The 12,558-nt window shown below is 38.8% G+C and overlaps 1 protein-coding gene across 2 annotated transcripts in view; it reads left to right on the forward strand.

Annotated features, from left to right (window-relative positions):
- LOC136425734 (glutamate receptor 4-like) overlaps positions 1-7,050 on the forward strand; it is a 63,360-nt gene extending 56,310 nt beyond the window's left edge. Inside the window, exons 8-11 of one of the 2 annotated variants that reach the window (XM_066414677.1) lie at positions 781-896; positions 3,312-3,448; positions 4,368-4,608; positions 5,505-7,050. In XM_066414677.1, coding sequence (XP_066270774.1) covers positions 781-896; positions 3,312-3,448; positions 4,368-4,608; positions 5,505-5,546 — 536 coding nt within the window. In that variant the 3' untranslated portion in view covers positions 5,547-7,050. The remainder of the gene's footprint in view (positions 1-780; positions 897-3,311; positions 3,449-4,367; positions 4,609-5,504) is intronic. The other variant, XM_066414676.1, reaches the window with a different exon arrangement.
- Positions 7,051-12,558: the final 5,508 nt, after the last annotated feature.

The following is a 12,558-nucleotide window of genomic DNA, read 5'->3' on the forward strand; positions in this document are numbered from 1 at the left end:
TCTATAAGGACGAATACGTTTGTACTGAACTGAAAAGAAGACCAACACGCGCATTCTAGAGCTTACACATGGGACTTATCATATGATCCCAGATGATTCAAGCTTAACTCAATATTTCCCTAAAATATACTGACAGCTAAACGTTCATGTGTGTTTGCTAAGCATCCCTTCTATAAGGAACGATTTTTTTTCTTCTTTTTGTCCATTGGGTTGGAGATCTCAACATATTATAGAGATATAATACCTCAGACACCTTTCTATCTTTAGTTGTTTTTGTACAATTCTAATTGTGAATTTTTTCATTTGAAATGGTGGCATTACAAAATACTGACTTTCAAAATCACCATTCCTTCCGAAAACTGCTTTACTGGTAATATGAAACCTCTCTTCATCTAAAATTTGAAAAAAGGTTATTTTTAAAAGGGTACTTGATTTGAAATTTTAAAAGGGTACTTTTTCGAGCATGAGCATTTAAGTTCGCATGGTTTTTATTTCGCGGTTGGGAGACAATTGAGTGTTCGCGGTGGTCTTAATTTCGCGTTTGAAATAATAGTAGCGCTACAGTCATAGGTGGTGGGCAAAAAGTTTCGGGATGGTTTTAAGTTAACGCTTAAACTTCACCGCGAAAACCGCGAACATAAAACCACCGCGAATATTTCTGCATTTACAGTATGCTACCCAATAGACCATAAAGCCTGTTATACTTAAATAAGAAGGTTGTACTTGTAGCGATTCTTTATCAATCATACGCTACAGCCTTTTTGGATGTTGTATTTCCAGGCAGTTCCACGGTATGGGGCAGGATGTGGCATGCTATGTTGGCGTACGACGAGTTCCCTCACTCGCCTTTCAACGGGATTGAAGTCGTCAAGAAGGGGCAGTTCGTTTTCATACAGGTGGGCTTTGTCAGTTCCATTCATTAAGTGAAATGAAATTTCCTCTATCCACAAGCAACATTACGTCACCCTTCTCTAGCAGTGCTAAATCCCAAATGCTCGGAAAACCCTCCAGGGATCAGCCCTGCTCTTTTGAATAGATATTTTGGGTATTAGTGGCGTCACCAACAAACAGCTTTCAGCCAATCAGGAGATTTCCACAAGCCGAAAAAGTTTCAAGTCGTCATAAAAACGACTGTTTTATGTGGCATATCCTAGTGTCAACGACAGTTTGGCACCTTATATGTATCCTAGTGTCAGGAACGTCTTACTTCAAACGGTAATGGAAGTTACAAAATGTGTACATTTAAATGAGAACGAGCCATACACGAACTGTCTTTTATACGCACGCGCATGGAATTTAGATTGTACAATGTGAAATGATCCTTCCATCTTATTGCAACAAGCTTTAACGTTTCTAGCTGACTTTTAACCGACAATGATGATTGTTGTCAATGTTTGTAACATGTATCTCCATTAGTATCATCATCTTTTTAATGTCTAGGCCGTATTGAACACTCGAAACTTTCGACATCATCGCAGAGCGATGGGCATCTAAGAACTTTCGTACATCTTTAACATGCCAGTTGAATGAAATAAATCTTAATCCTTTCACTCACGTAAATATCAATTCTTTTATGAAAACATTTATGTAATCTTTAAATCAATTTTATACTGTGTAAGTAGTAGTCCACTGTTTTCTGCTGCTGCAGTAGTTGAAACTTCCTGCAGCCGCATTCAGTCTTACTTCAGTCCCTTCCACTTTGTCCGATTCGCTGCGAACTTCCCTACTGTGTGCTCTTTTGTAAAACTAATTATTAGCAACGGGTCATGACGTCATAGGAATAACTAATGACTAATGGTGGACCTTCCTATGACGTCACGACATGTCTCCCCCAAAGAGCAAGCAGTAGACAATCGACTTAATGATTACATAGACGTTCTCAGAAGATACCAGATTCTTAGTGATAATACATAAATGATAGAGTAAATGTCATTTCACTGCCAGTTTCACGTACTTCCTACTACCTTACCAAATATCCCAAATAAAACTTACGAAAGTCGCTGTACTTTTGTTGTGTCAATAAAGATTTCTCTATAAATTTTGGGCCAAAATGATATCTTAACAGGGAAAAAGCTATAGAGGGACATGTTTGTACGTATTACATCATCATCATCATTCCAGGGTGTTTTAATACACTCCTATGGAGGAACCCCTCCCTTGAATAACTCCAGTATTTTCTGAGTCTCGCAGTTTTTGGCCATGTAGGGCCCAGGTGTTTATGACGGGTTTCCAGTGAGATATGTTTCGAACAAGATGGGTGTGAATTATTATGCCAGAGCTTGACACGATGATGTAACGTTTTCCCAACATGAGCTGACAACTTCCCAATGTACCATATATCTTCCAATACTTAAACACGAAGTTTGTAAATATTGGTCCCTTGATGCAGCATTTTGTCATCAATCATGACACAAAAGATCGATAAACTCCTGCTGGCATCTCAAAAAATCATTCAAATGAGGCTCACAGATGGTAAATACGTTTTTGATTGATGTTGTATCATCTTCTCGATGGATTTTTAAGGTTCTCCAGTATAAAGTGCAACAAGATGTGTGCAAATATGTGGCAAAGGGCATCAGAGCAGTGTAGTGTAATCTGATATCAACGTTTTGATTTCTCTTTTTACTTTGATTGTGAAGCTACAGTTTCGTACAAACATTGTTTTGTACTGGCCAGTGCTAAATTAGAAATGCAGATATATGTAGTTAAAGCCCAGCTTCCAATCACTGGCAATGGTAGTTATTTTAATTGCTGTTCGATGAAATTGTAATCAAGCCTTTGCTTTTTAAAACATACTTCTAGCATGTGAAATTTCCCCATGATGTAAAAAAAAGCATTGTGATAAGATTTAGAATATGCGTATGGCAAATTTTGGATAATAAGGAAAATAAGTCTACGCTGAAACGCATCTATTAATAAAGTATCATGCTCTACAACTATGATACGTCTTAGTCTGTTTAATCGCGAAAATAAGTTACTGTACAAATACACGGGGTGGAACTATGAAGTCTATAGAATGTGTATGAAATTTGTCATCAGCTAATTGTTTGTTTTCACATGTAAAATCGCAAAAGTATAAATAATGAAAAATAAACGGTGTATTCCTAGAACGCCATAGGCTTATATTAGGCATCTCTCCTCAAACTGATGCAACATGACATACGCAGCAAGATATATTGAACAATGTTGATGTCGAGATCAGAAATCAAATTAATAAAGAACGAAAATATAGGTAGGGGCACCATGTACCTATGCCATAAAACATCCAATATGCTGTGACGTCATGCTGTGCCTTATAACTCTATCTACAGGAAACACCGTTCCTGGAATACGTCATCAAGAAAGACCCAAAGTGCGAGCTGATGATGCTGGGAAAACCGTTTTTGTACAAGGGGTACGGATTCCCAGTCAGAAGAGGAGACAATTACCTTAAAGACATATCGGTAGAGTAAGTATATATTGCTATCTCTTCTTTTTCTTCGATCCGTTTGGCTCTATCAATTTTACCGTTGGGGAACCACAGAAGATCTGGCAAACAGTTTTCTCTTATCTCCAAGCAGATCTAACGGTTGCAAAGGCCGTATCCAACTGGCAAAAGGAGTTTTTGCAATGAAAACTCCATTTGCCAGTCGGATACGGTCTTTGCAACCGTTAGATCTGCTTGGAGATTACGTTTTCTCCACCTTTCTCGGTTTTCTGATTTGCTTAGCGCTTTACTCGGTGTCATGCCTGTCCATTCTCTAGTATTAGTATACTATCGCCAAATACTTTCACTATCTAAGGCCACAGGGCGGACTTAGAAAAATAACTCAGCTATACAAATCCCAACAGCCTGTATAAAACGACTCAGTAACTCATTCCTTCACCAGGTCATCCGCCTCTACAACACGTCAATATTCTTATCATTTACCATGTGTAAAGTAGTTAAGTCAAATCTTGTGGGTTTTTTTTTTCAAATCAACACAAATCAGTCGTATATGTATTATACTATACTTCGGCCGGATGATTTCACGATAAAAAGGAATGGAATTGAAATATAACATATGGTGCATAGAGCGGCGCCCATCTCCATTTCCTTTACCCTTGGGCCCCACAACTGTGCAAGCACAGATAATACCTCAGTGGGGGGTGAGTCCACTGGTAGCAGTTTCCATCTTTCATCTTCAACTATATCTTTATAAACATATAAGCGTGACAATAACATACAATAAGCATGTGACATATGCATCATCATCATCATCATAATTCTTCCGGATTTACTCCGGTGAGGTACGATCAATAATTCATTCATAGATAATAATAATGCTTTAAATCAATTAAATCCCTTAACTGTACGGATTTATATTTGTTTCTTATACTTGGTATAGGATACTGAAGATGCAAGAGTCAGGACTAATAGACCAAATCAAAACAAAATGGTGGAACAAAGATGGCTGCCCCCTTGATGGAGAGACTGCAAACGTCAACGAAGTCACAGCGCTGGGAATAGAGACGTTTCTAGGCGTGTTCTACGTGTTGCTAGGAGCGTCAGCACTAGCCCTCCTTGTGACTATTGCTCAAATCATACACAAGAAACTTACAAAGAAGAAAAGACCGAGAATGATCAAGGTAAGACAACAGTTCGATAATTTTTATCAGCATGTTGCATGTAAAATTCGCATTCTCAAAACTTTCCTTAAAGCAGTGCATATTATCCCATCTCTCAGAGTACCCCAATGGGAAATCAAGAAGCTGTCGGTTTGCCTTATATCATATCTATTTCAAGTACTAGTAGTGAGCTTTGAGTTTGACCGTCATACATTTAAGCCATTCTTCTATTTTTTTTCCTGACCTCCTCTAAATTGACTTCACGTCCTATGATTTCTTTTAATCTTCCTTGGACCTTAGTGATTTTATTTCTACTATTAGTACAAGTAAAATCACTAAGGTCTGAGGAAGATTAGGAATTTCTTAGATTGTAGAAATAAAATCACTAGGGTCTGAGGAAGATCACCCTCGTTAAACCAGGACCCCAATCGCTCCACGTTACATCGCTCGCGAAAGGGACCCTGGTAAAAAGCACAGCCACATATGGTTATGGCAGGTCGACGAGACTTGCTCATGAATAATTAAGGAGCTGACCTTATTTGGCACAAACGGCAGTTGTAGCTCATGAATAATTAATGAGCTAGCCGTAACACGTAACCTGATTGGTTGATAGCTTCCCAACGTTCTTTGTGCGTTGGCTTCCGATGAGAGGAAGCAAACCCCTCTGATTGGCTGAAGCTGTTTTGGTGGCGACGTCGTCATAACCATATGTGGCGGAGCTTTTTAACAGGGCCCCTTTCGCGAGCGATGTAACCTGGAGCGATTGAGGTCCTGGTTTAACGAGGGTTAGGAAGATGAAAAGAAACGATAGGAATGAAAATATTTTTTCATTCGCTAGTAAAATGATATTAGACAAACGTGTGTTGTGTGGTTCTGTGCTGTATATAGTATTGTGTGTTCTCTGTTCATATCTTTAGCTAGAGGAGCTGCAGTCAGCCTCTACTGTCAGGCTTACGTGACCAGAGCCACCTTTCTTTCTGTAGCCGTCATCTCCACCTCCTGGCAAAAAATGCTGCTGCAGTAACTGGCAGTAGCTGAACATCACTACACACAAGCGCCACCTACCAGATAAGAAACGAACTGAAGGCCTGCAGCAATCCACCTTTGATATGAGTAGTTCTATTTCGAAAATTGACAGCACTCAATGAGTCAATCTCAATCTAAACATTGAATGTCCTTTTTTTTTAATCCCCTTCACCGTTCGTCTGGGGATCCGAAAAAACAATTACCCAGTCTGTGATCTTGAAATGGAATAGCCACAAATTAAATCCATCTAAAGTAAGAGTTTCTAAAACCATGTTGCCTATGTGTATCATAGTAACAAAATCCAGGTAGGTTTCAAAACACCCCTTTTAAATACATGTACAGAACTAAAGTATGTCCTTAATCTGTACTGCCTAGGCTGTTTTTCTAGCATCTCTGTATACGTAAATGTAGGGTAATACTTTTACAAGAATACAGTTGACATAATGTTTTTACACTTCAGAGTTAACACAAAAGCATTGTGTGGTAAGACTTACAGTTCCTTAGCCTTTTGTGTAATTTGTAAATAACGCTGCATGTTGTTGTACAGAATATTCTGTAAGGAAATTGTGCCCTATAGATAGTAGTGACTACATATCAGGTATTTGATTTTCTTATTACTATAATATTTAAGTCACCATACACTGCAATTAAAAAACTGACCAATCTTTCAAATGTGTTTTATGCCATGTACACCCCTTTACTTTGCATTTTGACTCTCTTTTTTTTTTCAATATCTTATTTCACACCTTGGTGCTACCTACCTGGCTAGTAATTCCTTAAACTACCTCCTTGCAACAACCATATGCTGACATATCTTGGCCATTGCTTGAGCTTTAAAAGTTGTTCCTTACACTCATCATATTCCTCAAAGTAAAAGGAGTATGAATATTGCTGTTTTCTTTCATAACATACACAATATGAAGTACTAGTCTTTTTCCATCTTGTTAGTCAAACATGTCTAAACTGACTACTAATGAGACTACAAGAATATGGTCATAGTAGACATGCAAACACTATAGACATGATTCTATAGTGACCACTCGGGTCAAAGGGAAAATATTCTTAGGGGCCACAATGTCTAGGTGGTGCTTATGCAAAGTCACTAGTACATACATACATGTAATACTATGTATATCATATTCTATATGTCCAAGTCCAACTATGTTTCTAATGCATTGAAATTTAAATACTTTTCTTAAGACCTTAAGTTTTCAAGAAGTAGTGTAAGTGGGATCAAAGTTGGGTCCAAACACCTTTACCATGCAGTTATAGAAGACTGGGCCGATCAGAGGTCTTGCTTATGTTATAGGCAAACACACCCATATATATCAAGTTTGACACAGTGGGTATGAAAACATAAGAATGAAAAAGTGGTGATATGTATATTGCAGTCTTACGCGTCCATCTAAAACACCAAGTGACAATTTATGTCTAGTTCAGATGTTGTCCTCACTTAAGTATACTTTAGTGACTGCAAGTTGTCAAAACAAGACCAAGCCTTACGGTTTTCATGGTAATTAAGAGTCACAAAACTATTTCTAATCAGTATGGTACCATTACATGTATATCCATGGATTGTAGAGTTCATGTAAATACTAGAGTTTTTGTCTTGGAGAACACAACATAAAATTCTGTAGAGTATGATATTAACAATGTACAGTTATTACTTATAAACAAACTTCTAATGTACATAGCCACTGACATAAGAGGTCTAGTAGGAAATATGGCAGGGGTGGTAAATTAAGGAAATGTAGAGAACTCAAGAGATTACAATGATGCATTTTTAAAAACATCAGACATACTTATCCCGGTATCCATAGTATTCTAGCTCCAATTTGCTCCTCTGGTCATTTCTTTGCCCAAAAATGTCTGGTATCCATTCCCATTATAAATGTCTAGCCCAAATATTTCTAGAAACATTGTGACAGCTTGGATCGAACTTCAAAATTCCCGTTCTAATCTTGTTGCCTTGCAGACTTACAGAAAACCGAGCCAATCAAAGCATAACCGAATAGTCAAATCTGATTGGTTGCCGGACTATTTGGCACGGACACAAAAAGAGGAGGAAACTAGAGCTATACTATGATGGACAGCTGTCAGGCTAGCTGTCAAGACCCCCCTCCCTCCACAAATTTGCTCAAACACCCCCTCACGGCCCTGTTTCCTTGTAAATAAGAGGACATGATGTCCAGCGTGTATGGTATGTCGTAAAGGCCTTACTTTTTATACCATATGTGCTTGGAAGGTAATGTCAATAGAAGACTCAGTGCTAAATATGTAAAGTTTACAAGCATTGTGTGTAACTACTTATTGTTAAGTGAACTGGAAACAAATAAAGTTGGTAGAAAAATAACACATTGTGTGTGTGTCTTGACTTCCACCGAACATTTAAAAGAATAAATAGATATATTTTATAGTCATCCTTTTTGTCAGTTGATAGTAACATTCAAATATTGTATTTGGGCAATTTGTTGTGCCTGTGGTCATCAAGACTATGGCTGTATACCTAGTACCTGTACCAATACCTGTAAAATGGTGTAGATACAAATACAGACCTGAGCGTCTGGTATACATGTACCAGCTGGCATATGTACACAAGTCCTAGAGGGGAAAATGAAAATGAAGTTTGAATATCAGCATTAATTTTCATTCCTTTCATGAATCTTAAATGTGTAGCTAAAAAGGCTTGAGAGTCAAATTTGAGTTCGGGCTTACTTGGGATCCCAAGTAGCTTCATTTTGGTCAATGGGCATAACAATAACATTCAACATTATCATCATCATGATAAATCATATTCATCATGATGCAACACCATCATCAGTATACATCATCAGCATCATCTTACATCATCAGCATTGTCATACATCATCATCTTCCTCATGAAGCAACGCCATTATCATCATCCTCATCATGCAACATCATCACCATGCAACATCGTCATTATTATAACAACATAACACCATCATTATACAACATAATCATCATCATTATACAGCATCATACAGCATCATTGCATTGAGATCAAACAACATGAAACATTACAAAACCACACAAAGATAACAATTGACCTCGAATTTTAGACACTCCTAAATCCCTACGTAGTATCATGTTCTCTGGGAGCCTTCTACTAAAGGAAAAAGAGGTAGGGGAAGACCCAGAATCACCTTAGACAATCTACGTAGTATACAAACTTACAAGATACTAATGAGCTACGAAGGGCCATGGAGGACAAAGTGCTTTCGAGGAGGCTCTCTGGATTGAGCTCCCGCTCGAACTAAGTAAGTAGTTAGTGACCTCTGAAAAAAAATGGCATCCATGAGTGATTGGATGATTTGGTTAAGATCAATTTAATGCATTGAAACATTACACCTTGACATACACCATAGACTTATAATTACAGGATATGCATGTCATGCATGTAACCGTCAGAGACATAAAGACAAATGACAAATATAAACTGCCAGTATGCCATAGAACTCACCTGATAGCTGTTACAGTCATTGAGTTCTATCTACTATGACAAAACTAGAATGTGTGGTGAAATCTAGACACTATTAAGTTTGTCACTGAGGGCAATCATGTTGACGCGCAAACAGAAGTGACTTTGTACTAAATTCTTGTGAATTTGATCAGGAAAACGGCCAGTTTTGCGACGCACAGGAGTTCGTATGAATATTTATGGCTTTAAAGGATTCTAATTAGGTTTAAGAATTGAAGATAATGGAAAGAATGTAAGAGTGAGGAGAAATTTAACACAAACCGTACCACACCGCCATATTGGATTTCAGTAACCTTTGAACTTTGACATCGGATAACCTGGTAATCCAAATGACCAGTTCAGTCAATATTCGCGATTTGTACTATAAGAGGAGAGATGTTTCATCCATCCATTCATCCAGGAATATCTACAACGTTACAGCATGCAAATAGTTATTATACATTAAGACATAGTAAACCGTATAACGTTATGTGGATACTTGCATAACCTATAGTTTGACCGTATGATGAATATATTTGCATCTACTTGTTTGGATGTTTGTTGTAGTAAAAATGTTAAGAATGCTCCCGTTCCTCGTGTTAATCAACTTTTTACCAAGTGTCTATCTAGCAATCACAAGCACTTTGCTAAAGTCACCCGTCAAAGACTATGAAAAACGAATGAAAATTTAGCCAAAATCTAGTCCAAATGTCAAAAACAATGTTTTCTACACATGAAAGGCACAATGTACCGCAGTATTTCGCCTTAGAGGGGCGAAATCTAAAACCAAAGATGGCATGCCTATGAGCCTCGTTTGGGTGCATGACCCCGGGAAATTCAAAATGGCCGACATAATTGGCAAAGGGTCTATTAGTCTCCCGAACAATGTATCAACGGTCACACGGCTAACCGGCTCGGTTGCATCACAAGCAGCTACTCGGAGGTATAGTTATGAGGACCTAACGTCCGTATATGGTGTCCAGATAAACCAGTATTATACCACTGCCATATACTCAAAAGATGTTCTCTAAAATGTGGAATACGAATTTGTGGATTGTTTTGGTGTATATTCAAGTACCCGCATCGACAGAAAAACATGTTTAATATTAAGTATGCAAAGCACGGCTACACTGAGTGGCCATTTATGTACTTCAGAAAACTAGACAATATTGTAGATCTAGGAGCTTCAAGTAAGCATTTGTAATTCTTTGGTAAAAAAAAACTCTCTTCGATAGCTTTCCAAGAATATGAGACATATTATTTCGCTACCACTTTACTTCACTTGTGAGAGACCACGTGTTATTATTCGAACATGCCAGAGTAAATATTGGGTCATTTTCATAATAGCCGCTTATTTTGTACCAAAGCGCTCATTAGAACAACCTATTAAATGCCGAATTCACCAGGACGATTGTGTTCCAGTGGTAGATCTAGTATTTTCCGACATTCTCTTATCTCACACCATCTACTTACACACCAATGCAGCGGACGTAACCAGTTTGACGAGTACAGTAGAAAACAGTTTGTTTGTCCTACTTTGGGGCCAACTTATCGTTGCGTGAGGGATTGTTCCGACATCTGGGCTTCTTGGAAAGACCAACGTCCTTGGAAAGACCGGACGAGCAGCTGGTATCACCCTTAAGAAGTCTAAAGAACCTGAAGTCGACACAATCTCAACAAACAGGTGTCAGAGACACAGGTAAGTCTTTCTCTTCATTACATTGCACTTTTTGATCAAATCTTCAAGGTGTTTTGCAACATGTCTTGCCATAATCAAACATACATGTATCACATAACGTTGGTGAGTGAGTGTGTGTGTGTGTGTGTGTGTGTGTGTGTGTGTGTGTGTGTGTGTGTGTGTGTGTGTGTGTGTGTGTGTGTGTGTGAGATATAGTGTGTGTTTTGGTGTGTTCACAAGTGACTACATTATGAACAGCTATACCGGTTACCACGCGTGTACTGCAACACTTTCCGTATTGCTATAAGCAGATGGGATGAGTCGCAACTTGGCTATAAGTCGACCAAGAGGCGTACGTTCTTATTCAGTTCGCATAGATTCAAAGTGGCATGACCTTGAAAGTTCACTGAACGAGTTATCGTGACCCGCATGTATAATGAAGTCTAGTCCCACACTAGTCTCCACCAAACTAAGAAAATGCATTGAGAAAATTTGCGAGAGAAGTTTGGAAATCTATTGTCCTCTAGCCTAGCCTGGATAGCAGGCCCTTCGGGCTAGACGATAACCTCTTTTGGCCGAGGAGGGTATATACGCGTTATAGAGTTGACACCCGCTCTCTCTTGGCACCTGATCTCTTATGTCTACCGCGCCGTGCGCTAACTGTGGCGGCGGGGCAAGTTGCCGAAGGATTGGTGACTGTAGTGCGGTGGTCTGGTACACAGGCTACCTCTAGCCGAAAAACTAAACTTGTGCCATTTATTCACCTCGTTTGAACAAATCAATCAGGTCTTGTGGAGACTATTTCTGACCTTCCGTGGCAATGGAGTATTAAGATCTTCTCTATCTAGTCATAGTACAATGGCAGGGTCACACGTGATGTGTGATAGGGACACACCTGTACGATTCTCTGCACGAGGGAACGCATTGTGGCCGGGTCGCGCTCGGCCCCTTTAGCCGTCTAACCGGTCCGGCTGCCGCCATTGTGCCGAACCTTTGTCACCTAACAGAAGGCGTATGACTAAGGTCTAAAAACTCAATGGTAGGACCAAATCTTCGTCCTTAAAGGTGGTAATATGCTGTGCATGAAGAGAAGAAGCCACTGAAGTAAGTAGCTTTGAGAGAAAGTTTACATGTTAGTATTATAGATTAGTGTTGGTCCCATGGGAAAACAGCTTGTCACGGAGTTGCTTCGAGTTCACAATTACTCAGAGTTCACCTTATACAATGATTAGGGGAAACTGGTGAAGCGTATGTAATACTTGAGACAAGGATAAGTAGTGAAATGCTGCCCGCGTTTTCTTCAACACAACTTGAAAGGTAAGTTGCTGTTTTCTGTGACAAGTCAGAAATGAGTGAGGAATTTATGTAGAATCTCTAAGTGGAGGTATATAAAATGACTTGTACCTACCTGTAAATCACTATAATTACAACTGCATGAGTGGTTACAAGGGGAGTGTAAAATAAAACCACAGTAGACTTTACACCACTGTTCGCTCAATTAGGATTGGTACACCACAAAGAATGCGAAATGTATGGACATATAGATTACGAAAAGTGATTGCGTGCTTTTGGTCGAAGATTTTACAATGTTTTAAGGACTGATTTGATTTATGAACTGGTAGTTATTGTAATTTCTGGAGATCACATTTCCTCCTTTTGTTTATGCAAACGAAGCAAAATCTGGGGCAACTTAAGTCTTTTAGCCTCTTTCCTGTTGACCAAACACGGTATAGATAAAGAGTCTCCAATAACCATATCAACCATCTCTATAGATATCTTTGTATCATTT

Source organism: Branchiostoma lanceolatum, chromosome 19, assembly GCF_035083965.1.
Source record: "Branchiostoma lanceolatum isolate klBraLanc5 chromosome 19, klBraLanc5.hap2, whole genome shotgun sequence".
Lineage (NCBI taxonomy): Eukaryota > Metazoa > Chordata > Leptocardii > Amphioxiformes > Branchiostomatidae > Branchiostoma > Branchiostoma lanceolatum.